The following is a 19,544-nucleotide window of genomic DNA, read 5'->3' on the forward strand; positions in this document are numbered from 1 at the left end:
TGAGAAATTATCATTGCTGTGAAAATACCTCAGTGACTCAGGTAAACAAGCAGTTGCCTCAGAGCTCAACACACAAAACTTTAGCGCAGAGACTAGTCCAGCTTTGGAAAGACTGCCACCGCGCAGACACTCGGTCAATAGCTATGCTTCAATAGCACCTGATCAAGCACCCTCCTCCGTTTCTTCTCTCTCTCTGTTTCCCTTTTTCCTTCTCCCCCCTAGCCACTCTCAAAGCTTCATGGTGGAGGACAATGTGGAACCTAATTGGCTGATGCGCCATCGGCAGTCCACAGGGTGGCATGGCCAAATGTCCAGAGCCCTCTCTCGTGACGCGATTGGCTGACAAAGGGAGAACTTGGGGCATTGGTCCCAGTCTCTTTGCTCAAAGGATGGTGCAGAGCCCCAGCGGACCATGTAAGGAAATGCTGGGGTCCTTTTTTTTTTTTTTTTTTCTCTTCCACTTTACCTGGGCCCTCTCTCTCTGATTTGATGACAGGATTTTTTTTTTTTTAAAGTGTGTCTGACGCCTTGTGATTGGATCTACGTTTTACTTTTAAAAGGCAGGCCGGACATGTATTTGGCTTTCGGCGGCCTGCCGAGCATGCAAAGAACAGCTATGCAGTCCGATCAGTCGGCAGAGCGGAGGAACACAAAGACCAAGGAGGGCGCGATGCTCAAAATGAGAGAGAGGGGAGATGTTTTGTGGGGTAAGATGTATTTCAACGGTGCTTGACTTCTCTTGAAATTTCAGTCAAAGCTGATATACTTTCAAAGCATTTATTTCCCCCTCTCTCTCTCTCTTTCTCTCTTTCTCTCTCTCTCTCTCTCTCTCTCTTTCGTAGTCTTTTCAAATTACCCTTTGATTCCTCTTCATCTGCTCACTCTTTATCTATCTAGGATTCTCAAAGCATTATTTAACCACTTCCTTCTTACTCCTTTTTGAAACACACTTGACTTGTGTCTTTACTCCATAGTTTATAGCTCTTCCGTTTGAATCTCTTTCAGACTTTGACTTTTAAAGGAAACTAAATATGCACAGCCTAATACAACACGTGAATCTGCTTCAGAAACAAAGCTCTGGCTTCCAGTGAAGAAACCGGACAGAATGTTTATTATTTATATTTCTATGATACTGCTTATTCTTACAATAGTGTAAAAGAACAACATCCTCATCAGAAACCTTCAGGAGCAGATATTTATTTCTTGATATAGATAGACGCCTCTATCTAACGGAAGCTCATGAATAATCCATTTTATATGAACCGAGTTTTCTTACTGAGACAATCTTGTGGAGAAGTGAATCGTTGCCCTGATGGACTGCGACAAAAAGGGACAAACTTGTGTTTTGCCTACTCCCCTTACCACAGTTGGCACGCTGCTGTGACCTGTGCCCTCCTTCCTCTTGGGTATAATCATTCAAAACACAAACAAAATGCGGATGACCTTTCCCCCCGTCCTCCCCCCCCCCCCCTCCCCCCAAATAATCGCCATGGAGCTCTCCATTTTACGGACGATGCGAAAGCGGTTGGATGTGGACGTTCTCACAGGTATTTTGTGCTCCACTTCGACCCTCTGCCTGTCGAGGCTTTGAACGAGCGGCGGATGAACTCTTGGTTTCAGTGCGGCCACAATTTTCTGCAGGCGAGCGAATCGCTGTTATTTCTACAGACGGACTCCACTGACACCAAGCTGAGTTGAAATCCCTGCCACTCCCATTTATGACTGAAACGAGGACAGAGAGAGAGATATGTTAGAGGTCCTTCTGAAACGAGTGAATGTGTTTGTATATAAGTGTGTGTACTGGCTAAATCTTTGTGTATATACCGGGTAAATGTGTATATATAGTATGTCCATGTACATATACAGTTTGTTTGTATATGCAGAGTGTACAGTTATTTTTTCCTCTAATGTTTCTCTCTCTTTCTATGAATAGGTCTTCTCAAGTTACCAATACTGAGGCATGGAAAGGTTTTTAAATGTACTGACAGCTATCAGAGGCACTTTGTGTGCAGACGTAGAGTATCAGCCAGGTCTGTCACTTACAGCTGCGTTCTTGAAGCTCTCATACAAGAAGTAACTCACATTAATCTTAAGCTTGCACTCATTTTCTGATCGACTAAAAAGCTTTTCTAAGTAGATTTTGGGTGACCAAGCAATGTTTGTACATACATAGACTTAAGACAATTTTTTTTGTTTTTTGTTTTCTTTCCGGAAAAACCTCCATCTGCATTTCTTTGGAAAAATAACCTGTTTTTTGAGTTCATGCGTATCTGACTTTCACTTTAGGTTCCTATGGTATATGTTTTCAGCGGTTGTCATTCAGAGTTATATATTTATTCCGACAACCCTTATATATTTCTTGAAATTTTGTTCCCCAAATTCTGCCTCTCATGGAGCCTTCTGGCCTTTTGCTGAGAAGCGGTTAGACTGGCAAACTCCTCCGTGAAAGTATTCTGTCATTACTTAACATTGCTTGTTTTTGTATAGGTCCTTACTAAATCAGTGTGCCTCCCCCCCTTATACTCTTACTAACCTTAGATCCATAACTGCACTGGTCACTCATCTTCATACCCCCTTGACAAGCCATAGCCCCCCCTCCCCGAGAAACTCCTCTATTGTTGTTTTGACAGGACAGACATTTGGGGATTTTGTGTATATTAATGGAAGAGTGGTGTTGAAGAGTGTATTGCAGTTGTATATGGATTTGTTATGAATGTGGATATTCTGATCATTGAATTATTATTGTAATAATGATAATAATTATTGCCACTTTGATTTTGTTGATTGATTCTTTTGATGCGGTTGATGAAGATGCCATTGTTCCTTTTCTTTCTTTCTTTTTCTTTCTTTTCTTTTTTTTTTTGGGGGGGGGGGGGGGGGATACACCGGAAATTTATATTTTTCGGGTGGGTGAATCTGGAGATAGAGAAACGTAAATAAATTATTAAATAAACAAATAATTAAATTCTTAACTTGGAAATGTGTGTGTTTTGTTCCTGCACTAACTCGGACAGCTCTCATCCATCCACGTCAGATTAAAGGGTTAGTGTGGTGATAGTTTTCCTTATTATGATCAAATCCCATGAAAACACCATAACAACACTGAACTTAGCTCATTTGACTTATTGTATCAAAAACATATTAATGACTGTGCTGACATGTTCATTCATTTGGATGAATTTGCTGTAGTTTATCTAGATGTTTTGTAGTATTTTATGAAAACGAAAACATGCAGTATATTTACACACTTTAAAACATTTACATTTTAAGTAGGAACCTAAAGACTAAATATTGAGCTACTACTAAGAGCAGGATTTGGGCTTTCATGGAATTTGTTGACAAAAGGAGGTATAGAAGATTATTGCCAGACTCGCCATTAAAATAAGTGAGAAACATGGCTGACTTTACTGGAAGTAATATTTGGTCCTTTCCTCTTAAGAATATTTGCATCATCACCAATTCATTAATTTGTCAATCATCAATGCAATTTTCTAGCCTAAAGTGGGATACAAATAAAACCACAGTGACATTTTAAGTAGCAGCTTTTCTCTGATAAACAGTATAAAATATCCAAAAATATTAGTTTTTACATCAAAGTCAGACAAACACGTTCACTCACCGAACCATTAGTCAATTAACTCACCGATTAATTGACGAATTGTTTTGGAATCACACAACATATCAGGCTCAAAGCATGCATCGTGAATTGTACAATAAACTAAATCATATTTAAGTTAAAAACTATGAACCTTATTGTTGAATTCACAGTGAAAACAAATGATGTATTCTACATGAGTGTTGTTCTTCCAGTGTTTCATTCATTTCCTAAACCTACTCGCCCATTCACTCAAATCACAGGTATGTATGCATCACATTGTTTGCTCATCTGGGCCGTCCACATTTCCTCTGCATGTCAGGTCTGTGACTCTTCTCCTGAGCAGATCATTTCCTCCCTCTCTCCCCGGCTGAGCTGCCGACTGTGAGGATGGCAGGCAGGATCCGCAGGGAGCTGGGGGATTGAACAGAATAGAGCAAGCTTGTAATTATCCTCATCCTCCTACACTTAATCGCTTGCAGTTCCTCAGTGGGTTGGCAACTTCTGCGTTTGGACAGAGCAAAAAAAAAAAAGAAAGAACTCAGTGGAGGAGCAATGGGGTAATTCGTGCTGCGTAAGAGGAACAAACTGAGCTGTGGGTTCCACCTCAGCCACCACCAAGCATCATACACACACATATAATTGGTTACACTTCATGTCACAATCAAATTAACAATAATGTTTTCAGTTGCCATGTCAAATGATGGACAACGTGCTAAAAATAATCACAGGATTACACGTGACATGACAATCTCCAGTTTCCAAAGTCAGGAGATAAAAATACATTAAATTATGGAAGCGAGCATCACTCAAAAAGCCTTTTTCTCTCTCTGTGATTCAGACATTGCTTTTGTGGTGGAATTAAATAATCTATGATCTTTGTAGACCTCTATTGGCAAACAAGAGGAATTACATCAACAGAGTTTATGGTGAACGTGGTCATTGTGCACAGAGACCTGCAATTCTTCTTGGTAAACATAATTCGGTCACAATCAATCATCAACCCTCTGCCTTTCTTAACTCATCTACGGAACAAACTAGAGTTTTACTATCTTTTCAGTGTATAGATAGTATCGAAAGTAAAAGTACTGGTTTTGCAGATTGGCTTATTAACTTTTTGCCTTCAAGAGCACATCTCTCACTACCCTGGTTAAAGGCAAAGTATGTAAAGATATTGTATTTTACTTATTATGTTTTTTATTGTATTTCCTTTTTATTGTAATGATACTTTTTCAGTTGCAGTAAATGTTCCCATTTTAAATGTATTTATTGTCATTAGAATTATCAACTTTTAATCCCCATCTTGTGTTAATTAATTTCATCTTATTTGTTATTATATTAAGCGACTTCAATTTCCCATCTTACATTAATTTGTTTTGATCTTATTTGTTATCATCATGAAGTGACTTTTATTTCTCATTGAATTTAATGTATTTTTATTTCCTTATTATTAAGCTGGTTCTATTTCCCATCTTGTGTTAAATTTACTTTTATTTTCATTATTATTAAACTTGTTTTATTTACCATCTTGTCTTAATTTATTTTTATTTAATTAATTTATTATTATTATTAAATTAGTTTTATGTCCAATCTTATCTTCATTAATTTTATTATTATTATTATTATTATTATTATTATTATTATTATTATTATTATTAAATGAGTCTTATTTCCCACTGACGACCTCCGGTTTTATTTTCGTAACTGCTCTGAAATCTCGCGATATCCAGGCGGTCGCTGCCTGAGAGGAGTAATGGCCGCCTTCGTAGCAATGGCTGGTTCGGGGAACAACACAAGGAGCATCTCGGAGCGCTTCAGCTGACCGGGAGGAGCCTCAGTTACCCGGCACCCCCTCCAACCCGGGCCCCGGAGCGGATGGGTAGAGGGGGGTCTTGCCAAAGGACACGAGAACCGAAACGAGACTCGCAGGGAAGGGGAGGGAAGCTAACGCTGCCCGGGTAGCTAGCAGCTAGCCGGCTATCAACACGGTTGTCACTGCCGGGGGGAGCCGAACCCGAGTGGCCGCGACAAGTGGGAGTGCGGAGGGCGGGAGGACGCGGCGAACAGGCGCCGGAGCGAGGGGACAAACTACCGGACACCCGCGAACATGAGTGGACCGGGACAGGACAGCGAGCCAGAGGCGAAGGTCCTTCTCATCAAGCGGCTTTACAGGTAAGTTGGCGAGGCCGTTTTTTTGGCCAAAGCTAGCCAAGGTGCTAATTGGACGTTATTGTGCTAGCTAACTCGGCGCTTTGCTATTAAAGGAAGCCCTCCGCTTCCTCCTCGGTTCTGCGGCAGGTTAGCGGGTCACTGCCGCTGTAATGTGGGTTAATTATCTCCACCAGCCGCTGCTGTCTTTGTTCTGGAGAAATGAAACTGAACTGCATGTGGCTGCTCGCGCCTGACGTCCCTTTTCTGTCAACCTGTAAATGTTTAGCATTGTCACTATGCTAATGCCCCTGTGTGTTGCCCAGGGCTGTGGTGGAGTCTGTGCACAAACTGGATGTGATCATCGGCAGCAAAGCGTCCTACAGAGAGGTCTTCAAGCCGGAGAACATCAGCCTTCGCAACAAGTACGTCCAGCAGCGTGCATGAGAAACATCTGTCCCCTGCACATCTGCATCAGTCTCCTCAAATCCCAGTGGCTCACTAATGTGGAGTTGGTCTATTGCCTGTGTGTCTGTGATCTTGTTGTGTGTCCACTTCAAATCCAACCCCAGTTTGTGACCCACTGGACAAAGTAAACGCCTTTTTGAGCTTTTATGACAACTGAAGGTTTCCACAGGTTCTCCCCCTTCTCACACGTACCCCTCAGGTAAAAGGGTATTCAGCAGCAACATGCAACTTCAACACTAGATATCACTCAATTTCTACACACTGAACCTTTAACCGGAGATGTTTGAGAAACCTAGAAGGTCCTTTAGAAACACAGACGGGTATTCTGATGATGTATTGAACCCGTTTCCCAAGCTCTGTCTCTTTTTGACTTGGAAAGGTTAATCCTCAGATACCTACATACCCACATACCCTGTTTTGCTGCTTCAGAAACCAGTTGAATTCATTCATCATCAACAGTTTGTCTGACAGGGCTTAACAAGGTGCAAAGTTCTCGGTCCCTCAACAAGAGGAAGGACAAACCGCCAAAAGAAAACCCAGTTAACAGGGGAAGCGTAGAAACCTCAAGAGAGAGCCACATGTGAGGGATCCTCTCCCAGGACGGACAGAAGTGCAATAGAACAAAGAAAGAGAAAGCACAGAAAGAGGAAGTATCACGTAAATTAGAGAAGCAGACAGAAACAGGAGATAGTGTCTCATCCTGCTTAATAACTGTGTAGCATTGTACATTTCAGCCTACATCTACAGTCTTCAATTTACTTGATGGCCCTGCAGTCAGGTCAAGACTGCAAGACGTGGAGTTTATTCAATCAGCAGATTCATCAGTTAGACTGATTACTTAAGAGCAGCTACTAAAAAAGATGCAGAACATCTGCTAGTTCCATCTTCTACAATATTTTCTCCTTTTTCTCTTCTTTGTCATATACAGTACACGGAATATCTTTGTGTTTTGGATTGTTGCGCAAATATAACGTTTTTAAAACATCACCCCAAGCTCTATGGGATGATTTAACACCAGTATTTAAAGGGTTTATCCATCAGTATTCAGATCCCTCCAAGACAGTTTAGTGAGAGCTGTGGTCATACTCGCACCTCAGACCAAGATGAGGCTGATGGTATTATCACGTTTTTTTTATTATCCTCTCTGGCATTGGAGAACAGCTGGTTGTACCTGGTAAACTGTCAACTGTGTGTATGTGTTCTCCACTGTCATTTTACAGTATTAAAGTCAAAAGCGTACAATTATCACACATGAGAACGTGAGACCAGCATCAGAAAAATCCTGAATCCTGTTTTTCTGTTCCCGCGGAGCCCCGCCTCTTTGTGTGACACTCGGTTGACTCATTGGTCCACTTGTCCAACCGGTGATCCAACTTCCTCCCGAACTCAAACGTGTGAATCTGTGTTTCTGTGTGGTTGGTTTTTTTTAGGCTGAGGGAGCTTTGTGTAAAACTGATGTTTCTCCATCCCGTCGACTACGGCCGTAAGGCTGAGGAGCTGCTCTGGAGGAAGGTCTACTACGAGGTCATCCAGGTCATCAAGACCAACAAGAAGGTGAGTGCTGCTGCAGCTGTGGAAAATGGCTTTAGTGCTTGTTAGCTGGCTTGACACCCTGTCTTCAACTTAAAGGTCAACTCTAACATGACATCTGCCATTTTCTGGTCACTGGACTGTAAAGTGCTTCACAAAGTACCAAGACTGTGTACATGTTATGCATGGGTTCACTCAGAGAAAAACTAATGTTCCAAAAAAATTGCAATTTTCTCTGCTATTGGACATTTATACTATTATGAAATGTAGTTAAATCATTTCTCAGCAGATTTGTTGTTTATAAAAATACACTTTTTACACATGTAGAGTATATTTACATTTTCCACGTGCTTGTTCCTTTTTTATACACATTAAACTACAAAAGTCTGCCTAAGCTGTGCGTGCTGGTCACACCTTTAATATTTTCGTTTGTCTTTCTCTTCTCTTTGCTGTAGCACATCCATAGTCGCAGTGCTTTGGAGTGTGCGTACCGTACGCACCTGATCGCCGGCGTGGGTTTCTACCAACACCTGCTGCTCTACATCCAGTCCCACTACCAGCTGGAGCTGCAGGAGTGCATCGACTGGACCCACGTCACAGATCCGCTCATCGGTAAGATGAGCAAAACACAGATTCTTGCACAGATATAGAACAGACGAGCCGCATCTAATTATCTAATCACTTACTTAATGTTTGTTAGACGGATGTGTAGCATTCACATGTATGGAACAGGCTGTCTGCTTGTTCAAATCTTGGTCACGGAATAAGCTTTGGTTACTGAAGATATCTCATTTGACTGCTTCTTTGTGCCCAGATAAAATATAACAAATAGTTTCTTCTTGGTCACTTAAAACAGAAAAGTAATCTCTATTAACATATGGATTCTGTGTCAAACATTTAGACTCTTCTGTTGCTTTGCTGGAATTTAACCGTGTTCTGTTCTTGCATAACTCCAAGTCATTCTAGATAAGTGCCTCAACTAAATGAAATGTAAAACTAAAAATGCTTTGTGTGATTGTTCCTCGCAGGTCGAAAGAAGCCAGTGTCAGCCACCCCCAAGGAGATGGAATGGGCACAGATGGCCTGTCATCGCTGTCTGGTCTACCTCGGAGATTTAGGTAATAACAAGATAATAAAATATGCAGTGAACTCCTCTCTCCCTCTCTCTCTCTCCCGCCAGCTTGTAGAGTTGTGAGACAGCATGTCTGTCATTCAGCGTGGGAAGTTTTGGCTTCGGTATAACTGGCAGGCGGCTGTTTAGACTTATGAGATACAGAGATATTGGTATTTTAATTATACATTATTGAACTGAACATTGCTGGAGTGAAAATTGTGTCAGCTATCTGCATTTCTATGCATGAACATTTCAGAAATAGTTATTTTTCACCCATATAAAACAAAGTGTTCCTCCTAAAATCTATTTTTTGTTAGTTTTTTTTAACTTTGTAATGTTCTTTGCTCTGCAGCCCGTTACCAGAATGAGCTTGCCGGAGTGGAGGCTGAGCAGCTGGCAGAGAGGTTTTACCATCAGGCCCTGTCTGTCATGCCACATGTGGGTGAGTGACTGTAATATAAAACCTCTGAACACTGCACTAATCACACACACTACAATAATAATACAAAGCAAACATGCTAAATTCAATTGTTCTGTAAAGAAAGAAAGGACGTAAATCAATTTCCATAATGTTTACATAACTGGAAGTATGTGATGTTTAATGTTGCAAATATGTTTTGCAGATACATACGTTTTTTCAAAGCAACTTAAAGGAATAGTTTGAAATTTTTTTACAGATTGACATGTGAGCATTATCCAGTAATTCTCAGTCCACTTCAGGTAACTCTAAAATACATGTTAATGTGTTTCTTCGCCCACCTTTCTAAAGGAATGCCTTTTAATCAACTGGGAACACTGGCAGGGAGCAAGTTCTACAACGTTGAAGCGACCTACTACTACCTACGCTGGTGAAGAATGTTTATTTGCCATTACAAGTCATATTAGAAATTTACCAAATTTGTCCTAACAGACATTTTTTGTGTGCTTTAGCATCCAATCAGAAGCCCCCTTCGAGGGCGCCTATGGCAACCTGAAGCGCCTGTTTGACAAAGCTGCCAAGATGTACCATCAAGTGAAGAAGCAAGAAATGAAGAAGCTGTCTCCATCTCGGCAAAGGTGAGGAGGATTAACAGGATTTCTGACTAGGTCTGAAATGTGTTAGGTATGAAGGGCCGCCCACTCGGCTGAAGTCCTCTGACTCGCTACAGTTCACAACGAATCAAATGTATTTCTACGCTTCTCAGTGCAGACGCATATACACAAACACACACACACACAGTGGCGTTGGACACATCTGTAAACTCAGACTGAGTATAAACATAATTTGGTTGTCAGGAACCAAAATGACGTACATGTTTATTTGCATATAGAGTGGGGAAGCGATCACAAGGTGTCACAGGTGACACATTCCGGATGCATTTTAACGTCAAGTGTGAACAGACAAACTTAACACTGTGCACTCGTGATCCGACGTCTCTGGACGCATGTTAATCCCAGGTCTGAACAGGGCCGTACAAATCGTGAATTTCCCTGAGTCTATTTTTTAAAGTGATAGAGTTTGTTGTTTTTGTTGCCTTCATTAAATGCTCTCCCTTGTATTTTGGTTGATGGTAAACCCACTCAGCCCAAATGTGTTTGAAACAAATGAAATTCGATTTCCAGAATAATGGGCATCCTTAAATTATGAGCCCTCCCTGGTCAGCAGTGGAATCTCTGATGATCAGTCTGAAATAAACAGAATATCCTGACTTCACTGTTCTGACACCCCAGAGTAATTTTTAATCTAGTCCCAGTTGATATCTGGGGCCTTATGTAATTACCGACTTGTGTTCTCGCCTTTTTTAATCACAAAGGCTCTCTAGCCTTTGATGGGATAAAGCAGAATCTTGCTGCAGATGGGATTAGATGATTGACGATCCCTGTGGGGAAATTAGTTTGTTTAAAGAGAGAATGTGGAATGGCTCGGTGGGAACAAAAGACAAAAGGATAGTGTCAAATAAACATTTCAGCAGATGATGCTTTGTGATTCTGGAAGTACAGATGCTTTTTTTTCTCCTCATGTGGCTTTTCCATGCTGGTGTCCAAAAGCATTCCAGTGACACTTGAGTAGGATTACTCATTAAGCTGCACTGGGACGAATGGTTAATGCCACAGTTTATTTACCATCAGGAATTTGGATTACTATTACGCCCAGAGCAAATAATGAAATCCCCTGAATTAAAAGCATTCTTAACAACATTTGCAAAATAGTATTTTTTCTACTTTGGTCAAGAAAAAATGTGCTAAATTTGATTGATAGATATATTGTTTATAAAATTGAATTTTTTCTCCACAGATCTAAAGACATTAAGCGTCTCCTGGTGAGCTTCATGTATCTCCAGAGCCTCCTGCAGCCCAAGAACAGGTGAGGGTCTGCGCTGTCACTCGTCTCTACACTCGTCTTGCACTGTTTGTCTTCTGTTCTAGAACCAAAGTCCAAAGTGGAAATAAACCTTTGGACGGGAGCCTATTTTTAATCTTTAACCATTTTGTTGGTATTTAAAGAAGGTGTTCCAGTGAAATGAAAGTCAAATATTTGAATATGTTAAGTAGGAACAGACTTGTCACATGAATGGACACAACATAGTGATTCCAAGTAAATAGTTTATATTGTAAAACTTACTAAATTAAGCAAAAATAAGCACATAATACAACCTTGTAAATCTTCTGTATATTGTCTCCTAAACCTGAATCTTTACATTAGTCATTGTTAAATTGTGTTTAAATTGTGTTTACTTCATTGCCTCACTGTGTTGTTTCCCCTCATCTGTCTCACTGAAGTCTGATGGAGACGGAGCTGACGTCGCTCTGCCAGTCGGTGCTGGAGGACTTCAACCTGGTGCTGTTCTACCTGCCGCCTCAACCACATGGTGGCACTCGCCACTCCCTCAGCGAGGAAGAGGAGGAGCAGCAGCACGCCGACAGCTCCTGCCCGGTGCTGCCTGACACCCTCGTCTTCAAGATGGTCGTCACTTGTCTGATGGTGGTTCACAGCCTGAAGAGGGGAGGTTGGTGTTGGCTCACTGATTAAAGTATTTGTATATTTTCAGTATGTCTGTGGGGAAGTTCCTGGACAAAATGTCATAAGTTTATGCTGTTTTATTAAACAGATAAATGCATATAAATGAACAAAGCTAAATCACTGTAGACAACAGGCAACATGTTCTGAAACAATTTAGGAATACAAATCTGAAGAAGTACAGCTTTGAATTTTGATAACTACATTCATTTAATCATTTATTTTCCGGGTACTAACAGTTGTTGGTATGTTGTGTCATTAGGATCGAAGCAGTACAGCGCATCCATAGCTTTTACTCTGGCCCTGTTCTCCCACCTGGTGAACCACGTGAACATCCGGCTGCAGGCGGAACTGGAGGAAGCGGAGAGCCAGGTGCCTCCACTTCAAACTGACGCCACAGGTGAGAGATGAAAACTCTGTCTGCACAGGCTTCAGACTTTCTCTGGGGTTTCTCCTGAAAGAAAACAAATAGAATATACAAATGTATAAAAATGAAAAAGACGTGTCAGGAAACAGATGGAAAAACATGGAAAGTTTGTGACCTCCGTAGCAGGTTTTATACGTTATGTCCTTCACCCTTCATTCTGCATCACTCATCTAAAAGGTTTGGAGATTCATGTGTAAGCACATCTGGCCGCAGCTGCATTCTTCATTTGTGAAAGTCCTAATTGTGCGAACATTCAAGTCTGAAGACGGCAATAAACTGCTGTAACTGTAAAATCTAGAGATTATGTAAGTAGTTCTCATAAAAATGATTGCGTTGTTACTATAATCAACCTTGATGTGTGTCTCATACCATCCTGTTCTGGGCCCTTGTGTTTGAGGGAAATATTGATCTGGAAAGTCCTTGAAAGGTCATTTTAAGGTGATGTTTAAGTGGTGTGGGAATGCTGAACGACAAGATAGTTCTAAAAAGAAAATCCTCACAAGTCAGCACAATACAGGAATTCTCCCAGCCTGTGTCTCCTGCATAGATCAATGCATCAATCCCAATTCCTCCTCATCAGCAACATCTTTTCAGGATTAAAGTGCAGCTCTTTGTGGTTTGAAATCTTTTGGGACAACTGCAGCAGGACGGGAAGTTTCCATCTCATTACAATGTTTTTACCCACTCAGTTCTTGGCTCAGGTGGCTGTCAACAGCAATTTAAAGTTGAACATATTTATTGACTCTGGCTGACGTGCTCTTTTAAGAATAACCCAATTGAGAACATTTGATTTGTTATGTTAAATTTCTTGTTCGAAGAGAAAGGTTATAGAGAGGTGTCTTTTACAATCAACCTAAATGAAATCTTAAATATGTGAAATGTTATTTTTTGTCTAGATGAACCGGACAAAGATTTGGCAGCTCCGCCGACGGAGCACTCTGAGGAGAAGCCTCTGCAGAATGGCTCTCTGGAGCAAGAAGATGATGAAGAGGAGGAGGAGGCGAAAAATGCAGATGGCTGTGAAAGGGTCGGTGCCAAAAAGGAAAGCAGCGTGGAGGAACAGCGCAAGTCGGAAGAGGACAAACAGAGGCAGAAGAAGAAGTACACTCGTCTGTCTCGACTCCGCCGACGCCGCGTTGCACGCAAGGACACTCGAGGTGAGGACGAGAGCGACCTAAGTGAAGGCTTTGAGAGCGAAGATGAAGAAGATGATGAAGAAGAGAAGGGTGGCGGTGCTGATTCATCAGGTGGCACCGTGACAGGAACCCCCCTTAATTCTTCCACTGTTAGGAAGGAGGCTAAGAAAGCCCCCCAGGTTGAGGAGGGGAGCTGGGGCAGCGGCTCAGAGGAGGAGGAGGAAGGAGGAACGGCGTTTGATGTAGAGACGGACTCGGACATGAACAGCCAGGAGTCTCGATCTGATTTGGAAGACATTGAAGACGCAGAGAGCGCAGACAACTTGGAGGCTCAGGCTCAGGAGCACCAGGAGGAAGAGGAAGACCAAGAGCAACCCAAGGAAGAAGGAGGCGACAGGGATGGTGATACTCCTCCAACCACCAACGGGCCCCTCCTGCCCAGTGACTCCAGCATTAGCAGTAACCTCCAGGCCATGTCCTCGCAACTATTCCAGTCCAAGCGCTGCTTCCGTCTGGCACCGACCTTCAGCAACATGTTGTTGAGGCCTCAAGCTTCATCTTCCTCGGGTAATCCCACCCCTACTGACGCTTCTGCTCCCCCCTCCCAAGAGACTCCTCCACCTCCTCCTCCTCCTGGAGAATCCCCCTGTGACATTACCCCCGGTACTGCCAACGGGACCAATGAACATGGTAACAGGCTTTTCATTGTACATTTAACCTTCAGCTTTCCTGTGCCAATGAAAGATATTTTTTAGCAACATTTTCATTTCACCTTTTCCCTCAGACTTGGACTCTGATTCAGAAGATAGCCAGCACAGCGCTCCGTCAGTGCATAGCGAGAAAACCCTCTTGGAGAAGCTGGAGATCTTGACCAATCAGGGGTTGATCCAAGTGGTGAAAGTGTTCATTGACTGGCTGAGGACCAACACTGATATTATCCTCATGTGTGCACAGGTAAGGGAGCAGCACCTCCTGCTTTGAACGTGAATCTCCGGCGACTCAGCTGTTTATTTATCCAACTGTGATCCACTGTTTTCTCTGCAGAGTTCTCAGAGTCTGTGGAACCGACTGTCTGTGCTGCTCAACCTGCTTCCAGATGGCAGCAAGATGCTCGAGGCTGGTGAGTTCCTGGTACACTGCTCTGTGGAGATTTATATGTTGTCATAACATCAGTCAGGGTTTTGAGATTTCAGCCCACTGGGTCCGTAATACTAAAATATTTGCATTGTTGATACTGAAAAAACATTTCCCTATCCTGAATCTCTTTTTTTATATTTGTCTGTCTGGCTTTTTGCTCCAATTCAGACATTTGATTAACTGTCATAGAATTACATCTCTGTTATCTGGTTTTCTTATAAAACACTTGGTCTGTTTCAGTGGAATAATGTGATTTTTTAAATCCTTGTACACGTGTGTATACTTAACTACTAATAAAAAATTCTTATTTATTGCATTACTAATTAACTCAGGTGCAATTTCATTCACCTGTGTAATACACCTTTCTTTGTTCAGTCAAACTGTCCCTGTAAATTTCATGTTTCAATATTTTGATAAACTAATATCGTGTCAGGATTTGACCTGAAACAATATCGTGTCTCTGTGCAGATACTTTCTACCTTGTTTATACCTTTACTAATTTCTTTATATATATTTGTTCATGTAGTAGTTGTTAGTTTATGTATTAGTTGTGTTCACATCTCTGATCTCATCCCTGTTCTGTTGACTCACTTTACAGCTTTCACACTGAATATTTCTCCTCCCGTGTGATTTCTTCCTCTGAATCTCGTTCCATGTGTGTTTCACAGAGCTTGGTCTGAATGCAGAGGTGACACAGCTGTTAAGTGAGTGTGAGCAGCCCGGGCTGGTCCAGAGTCTGCTGCTGCCCGAGGACTTGGCTCTGCGACACCTGCCTGCGCTCAGCGTCGCTCACCGTCGCCTCGACTTTACTCACCGCAACCCGTCCCTCAGCCCCCTGCAGGAGGTAAGAACACACAGGATTCAGCTTTTATTGATTTTCTGCGCGGGTAACGAACAAAACACAAAATTCTAGTGTTAGTTAGTTTGTTATATAAACATGATGCAGGACCTTTGGTTGTTGTGTTGCCTTTTGTCAGTGAACCAGTGTTTTGTGAAATAATCGCAACACATATTAAATTATAGAAGAGCATGGAATGGGCTGAATCTGTAAAAAGACCTCTGCAACTAACATTTCCAACAGATTTAATCGAATCGGCTCAACTAGGTGCTGTAGGTGCAGTGATTAGTGGATCAACAGATAATTAACAGCTATTTTCATCATCAGTTAATCGTTTAAGCTGCTTTTCTTTGTCTTATGTAATAGTGAACTAAATATTTTAGGTTTTGGTCTCATGGACATACAAAAATAAACAGTTTGTTAACATCACCTTTGTGCGTTAAGTCCAAACAGTTTATACATTTATTTATCGATCAAGATTCTGCAAATACATTGATGATGAAATAATTGTTTGTCGAAACCCTGATTATAATTGTTTTGCTAGAATAGATAAAAATTGTTGTCTACAAAATCAAACTGTTCTGAAAATATTCAAAGCATTTTCTTCCGTCTCTCTCCTCCAGTGTGTCGTGCGAGTGTGTTGCATTCGTAGCTTCGGCCACTTCCTGACAAATCTCCAGGGCAACGTGCTGCACTTCAACCCGGAGGCGGGAATCTTCACCAGCATCAGCCAGTCCGAGCAGGACAATCTGGTGCAACAGGCAAAGGCCCAGTTCCGAATGGTGAGTGACGTCTGAACAGAGCCACCGCAGGGGGCCTGCAACTGAAAAAAATGTGTTATGTAACTTTTGACTTAAATAACTGTCATGATGTTTAATGAATGACCTGGAACCAAAAGACGTTTTTACTTGTGTTTAAAGCAAGAACACTGGATGTTGACTTTCTGTTCTTCATCTTGATTTGTCCAGGCCGAGGAGGAGGCTCGTCGAAATCGCTTAATGAGGGACATGGCTCAGCTTCGACTACAGGTTAATACATCATCACTCTTTGTTCACCTCTGGGTTTCCATTTGAAACTGAGCAGTAACACAGCGTAGGCACAGTTGTGTGTCTGTCATCACACTCAGCACCCATTTGAGAGATATTGAAAAACTTGTATTTTATTCAATATACATTTCTGTGTTTGCTAGAAGTGATGTTTTATTTCTGGCATCACCGTAAACCAACCAGTATCCATCTCCATCTCACTTAAGTTAGAGGCTGTAGCAGAACCCTCAAATATCTCACATTTATCACCCATCATCGGCTGCTGAGTTTTTTTATTTCTGTCCGATCCTTGTAGTTGGAGGTGTCGCAGCTAGAGGGCAGCCTCCAGCAGCCCAAGGCCCAGTCGTCCATGTCTCCGTACCTGGTGCCAGACGCAGCTGCTCTCTGCCACCACCTGAACCTCATCCGACAGCTGGCCGGCAGCGGCTGCTTCATAATCATCATCCCGCGGACAGGTCAGTGACTCCTCCCCTGTCTGTGCTGAGCAGCAGGAGAGGGTGAGGGGTTTGCTTCATGTGTGTAACGATGTGGCCGTGAACGTTTTCTACATTAGAACACAATTTAAACAAACATTTATAGTTCCAGCTTTGAATGTAATGACCTGTTCACGAACGTCTGCTCAGATACTTAATCTTCTTCTGTGTTGTAGTAATTGATGGACTTGACCGACTGAAGAAGGAAAATCCCGGTGCGAGGGATGGGATCCGCTTCCTGGAGTCTGAATTCCGCAAAGGCAACAGGTTCGTATCTGTGCTCCTCACTTCTTACCTCAGTTTCTTGTCATATGTTGAACACAATCCCTTATATTGTCGTTCTTTTCTACAGGTACATACGTTGCCAGAAGGAGTCTGGTCGAAGTTTTGAAAGAGACAAACTGAAACGGCAGGACATGGAAGCCTGGTAAAAAACCTCGCTCGCCGCTCTCCTGTTGGTTTTCTAACACTTTTAACTGTATGATTCAGACTTTGACTGGTCCTCCTCCATATTTGCAGGCATCTGTACAAGATGGTGGACAGCTGTCGTCAGTTAACAGTCTCCCAGAACAACGGAGATGAAGATACAGCCGGCATGGTGACCATTCTCACCGGCCAGCAGGTGGAAGAGCTTTGCAGTCGGTCCGCAGCCATGAAGGTCAGTCACTCATGGTCATCTACCATCGAACCCAACACACTTAAACTTCAGCTTCTGCAGTGATGTGCTCATTGTGATAGTTTAAAGTACTACAGGAAGTTATTGTACTTCAGAACGAAGTTTATGATGTAGCATCTGATTGTTTGTTTGTGTTCTCGCTCTCTCAGGCGGCGGTGCAGGCGGCGAGCTCGGCGGGCATGGAGCTGAAGAACATCGTGGAGTTCTACCGGCAGTGGAAGGAGATCGGCTGAGAGGTCATGGGGGGGGCAGCTGTCGGTGCTGCGAACAGCTGAATCGATCACAACACTCGCTCCCTCTCTCTCTCCCACTCTTTTGCTCTGTGTGTATCTGCGTCTCCAAAAGGAAAAAAAAAAACAACAAAAGAAAGATGGATCGAAGGAAAAGAGTCAAAGCTTAGAGAGCTGGAAAAGAAAATTCCGTGGAGTAAAAAAATAAATAATACGACAGAGACACGCGGGCGAAACGGCGCGATAAGATAAAGAACAGCAGATCTCCCACTTCCAATCCTAAACATAAAGAGCGACCCCTAGTGGCCGGGGTGAGGAAACAGTGGGGGGATGCTACACAACTTTGAAGTGCCCCTGGTTCACACCCTAACCAGGAATACACTGTATATGTTAGCAAACGAGTACATACGTGTCGAGAGAGAAACCGCGCGCACACACATCAACACACGCTCAGATGAATCCATATAGATATTTAGAGCAGTGGTTTGGATTTCTGTTCCCTCCTCCCCTTCCCTTCAGTCTGTATTTGAGAAACAGGGTCATGAATGTGCGAGTCTGGCGGGGCTGCGTTTCGTAAAGTCGGGGGTTGTATGAAGTCGGCTTCGAGCTCGAGAACATACACGCTCTGTCCACCTGACAGGAGGTCTCTAGCCGTCAAAAACAAACCGGGGGTCTCGTAGCTCAAAGGCCGGAAAGGTTGAGGAAGACAGACGTACACTTCTTCGGAATCGGTTTCTTTCCTACGTGGCTTTTTAAAAAATAATTAGTTTTTGTTATTTTTCTTTCTTTGCAGTGTACCTTTGTGACCAGTGATGTATGTATCGTGCTATCTCTGTATGAGAAGAGAAAAGGAATAAAAAAAACACGACAGGCTCCGCCCTGTCGAAGGTTTTAATTTGGATTTTATTTTTGTACCCAAATGATGTTTATTTTGCTTTTTGTAAGCTAAATTTGAACGACGTATGGAAGAATGTTTAAGGGAAATTGAAAGGGTCGGTTTTTCGTCAGATCGGAGGAAGGAAATGTTGAATTCTGATTTATTTATCACGGTGTCATGTTGGAGGGAGGAGGGAGGGAGGGAGGAGCCGATGAGCTTCATGTTGTAGCTCGTCATCACGGACACTCAGAAGAGAGAGGGCCGGCTGACTTTCCCTGAGGAATGTGGGTTGTGTTTGGACCCCTGTAAACTCCTAAAATGTATCTCATCTACATCACCATCTCCATAGTGACTGTCCCATGATGCACAGTGCAAAAATTAAAACCAGTATATGTGTGTGTGGCCATGCATTGAACAATAAAAAGAAACTCATAAGATGCTGACTTCTTTGTGCTCATCGTTTCTCTGTGCTGCTTGAGCTCCGGTGGTTTGATGTTCCTGTGGCTCTGGAGGGAAGCAGCTGCCTGTGTGTCCACTTGTTTCCCAATAAACTGACCAGAGCAAATTATTCAGCTGTGATGATAGTTTGTAGTCAGGTGATGTGATAATGTATTAAAAGTTTTTAAAACATGCTAGAATCATAACTTTCCATTTCCTGAAGATTACACATAAGGGTTTTATTATGAACATGAGTAGAGTTCACAGTGAAAATGTGTTTTAATTTGAATTGAAATGAAACATTAAAATATTTGTGTAGTAGAAAAAGTAATATGTCTGAATAATTACCCCAAAGATGTATTTCAGGATTTACCGTTTATACCAAATGGGGTGTGGAGTTTTACAGATGTGGA

At 42.3% G+C, this 19,544-nt stretch overlaps 2 protein-coding genes across 2 annotated transcripts in view; both read left to right on the top strand.

Annotated features, from left to right (window-relative positions):
* The window catches only part of syngap1b (synaptic Ras GTPase activating protein 1b), a 120,111-nt gene extending 118,639 nt beyond the window's left edge, over positions 1 to 1,472 (top strand). Inside the window, exon 24 of the mRNA XM_034610010.1 lies at positions 223 to 1,472. Within this exon, the coding sequence (XP_034465901.1) occupies positions 223 to 343 (121 nt within the window). The 3' untranslated portion in view covers positions 344 to 1,472. The remainder of the gene's footprint in view (positions 1 to 222) is intronic.
* Positions 1,473 to 5,324: 3,852 nt separating this feature from the next.
* smg5 (SMG5 nonsense mediated mRNA decay factor) lies at positions 5,325 to 19,136 on the top strand. Its single transcript, XM_034610016.1, has 22 exons — positions 5,325 to 5,767; positions 6,070 to 6,168; positions 7,642 to 7,765; positions 8,197 to 8,353; positions 8,770 to 8,859; positions 9,208 to 9,297; positions 9,625 to 9,703; positions 9,786 to 9,911; positions 11,131 to 11,199; positions 11,616 to 11,842; positions 12,116 to 12,253; positions 13,177 to 14,106; positions 14,201 to 14,370; positions 14,461 to 14,536; positions 15,222 to 15,397; positions 16,015 to 16,173; positions 16,360 to 16,419; positions 16,733 to 16,892; positions 17,087 to 17,177; positions 17,263 to 17,337; positions 17,430 to 17,568; positions 17,736 to 19,136. Exons 1-22 carry the CDS (start codon positions 5,703 to 5,705, stop codon positions 17,817 to 17,819), a joined length of 3,384 nt encoding a protein of 1,127 aa, XP_034465907.1. The 5' UTR covers positions 5,325 to 5,702; the 3' UTR covers positions 17,820 to 19,136.
* The last annotated feature ends 408 nt before the right edge of the window (positions 19,137 to 19,544 follow it).

Source organism: Hippoglossus hippoglossus, chromosome 16 (assembly GCF_009819705.1).
Source record: "Hippoglossus hippoglossus isolate fHipHip1 chromosome 16, fHipHip1.pri, whole genome shotgun sequence".
NCBI classification, from domain to species: domain Eukaryota; kingdom Metazoa; phylum Chordata; class Actinopteri; order Pleuronectiformes; family Pleuronectidae; genus Hippoglossus; species Hippoglossus hippoglossus.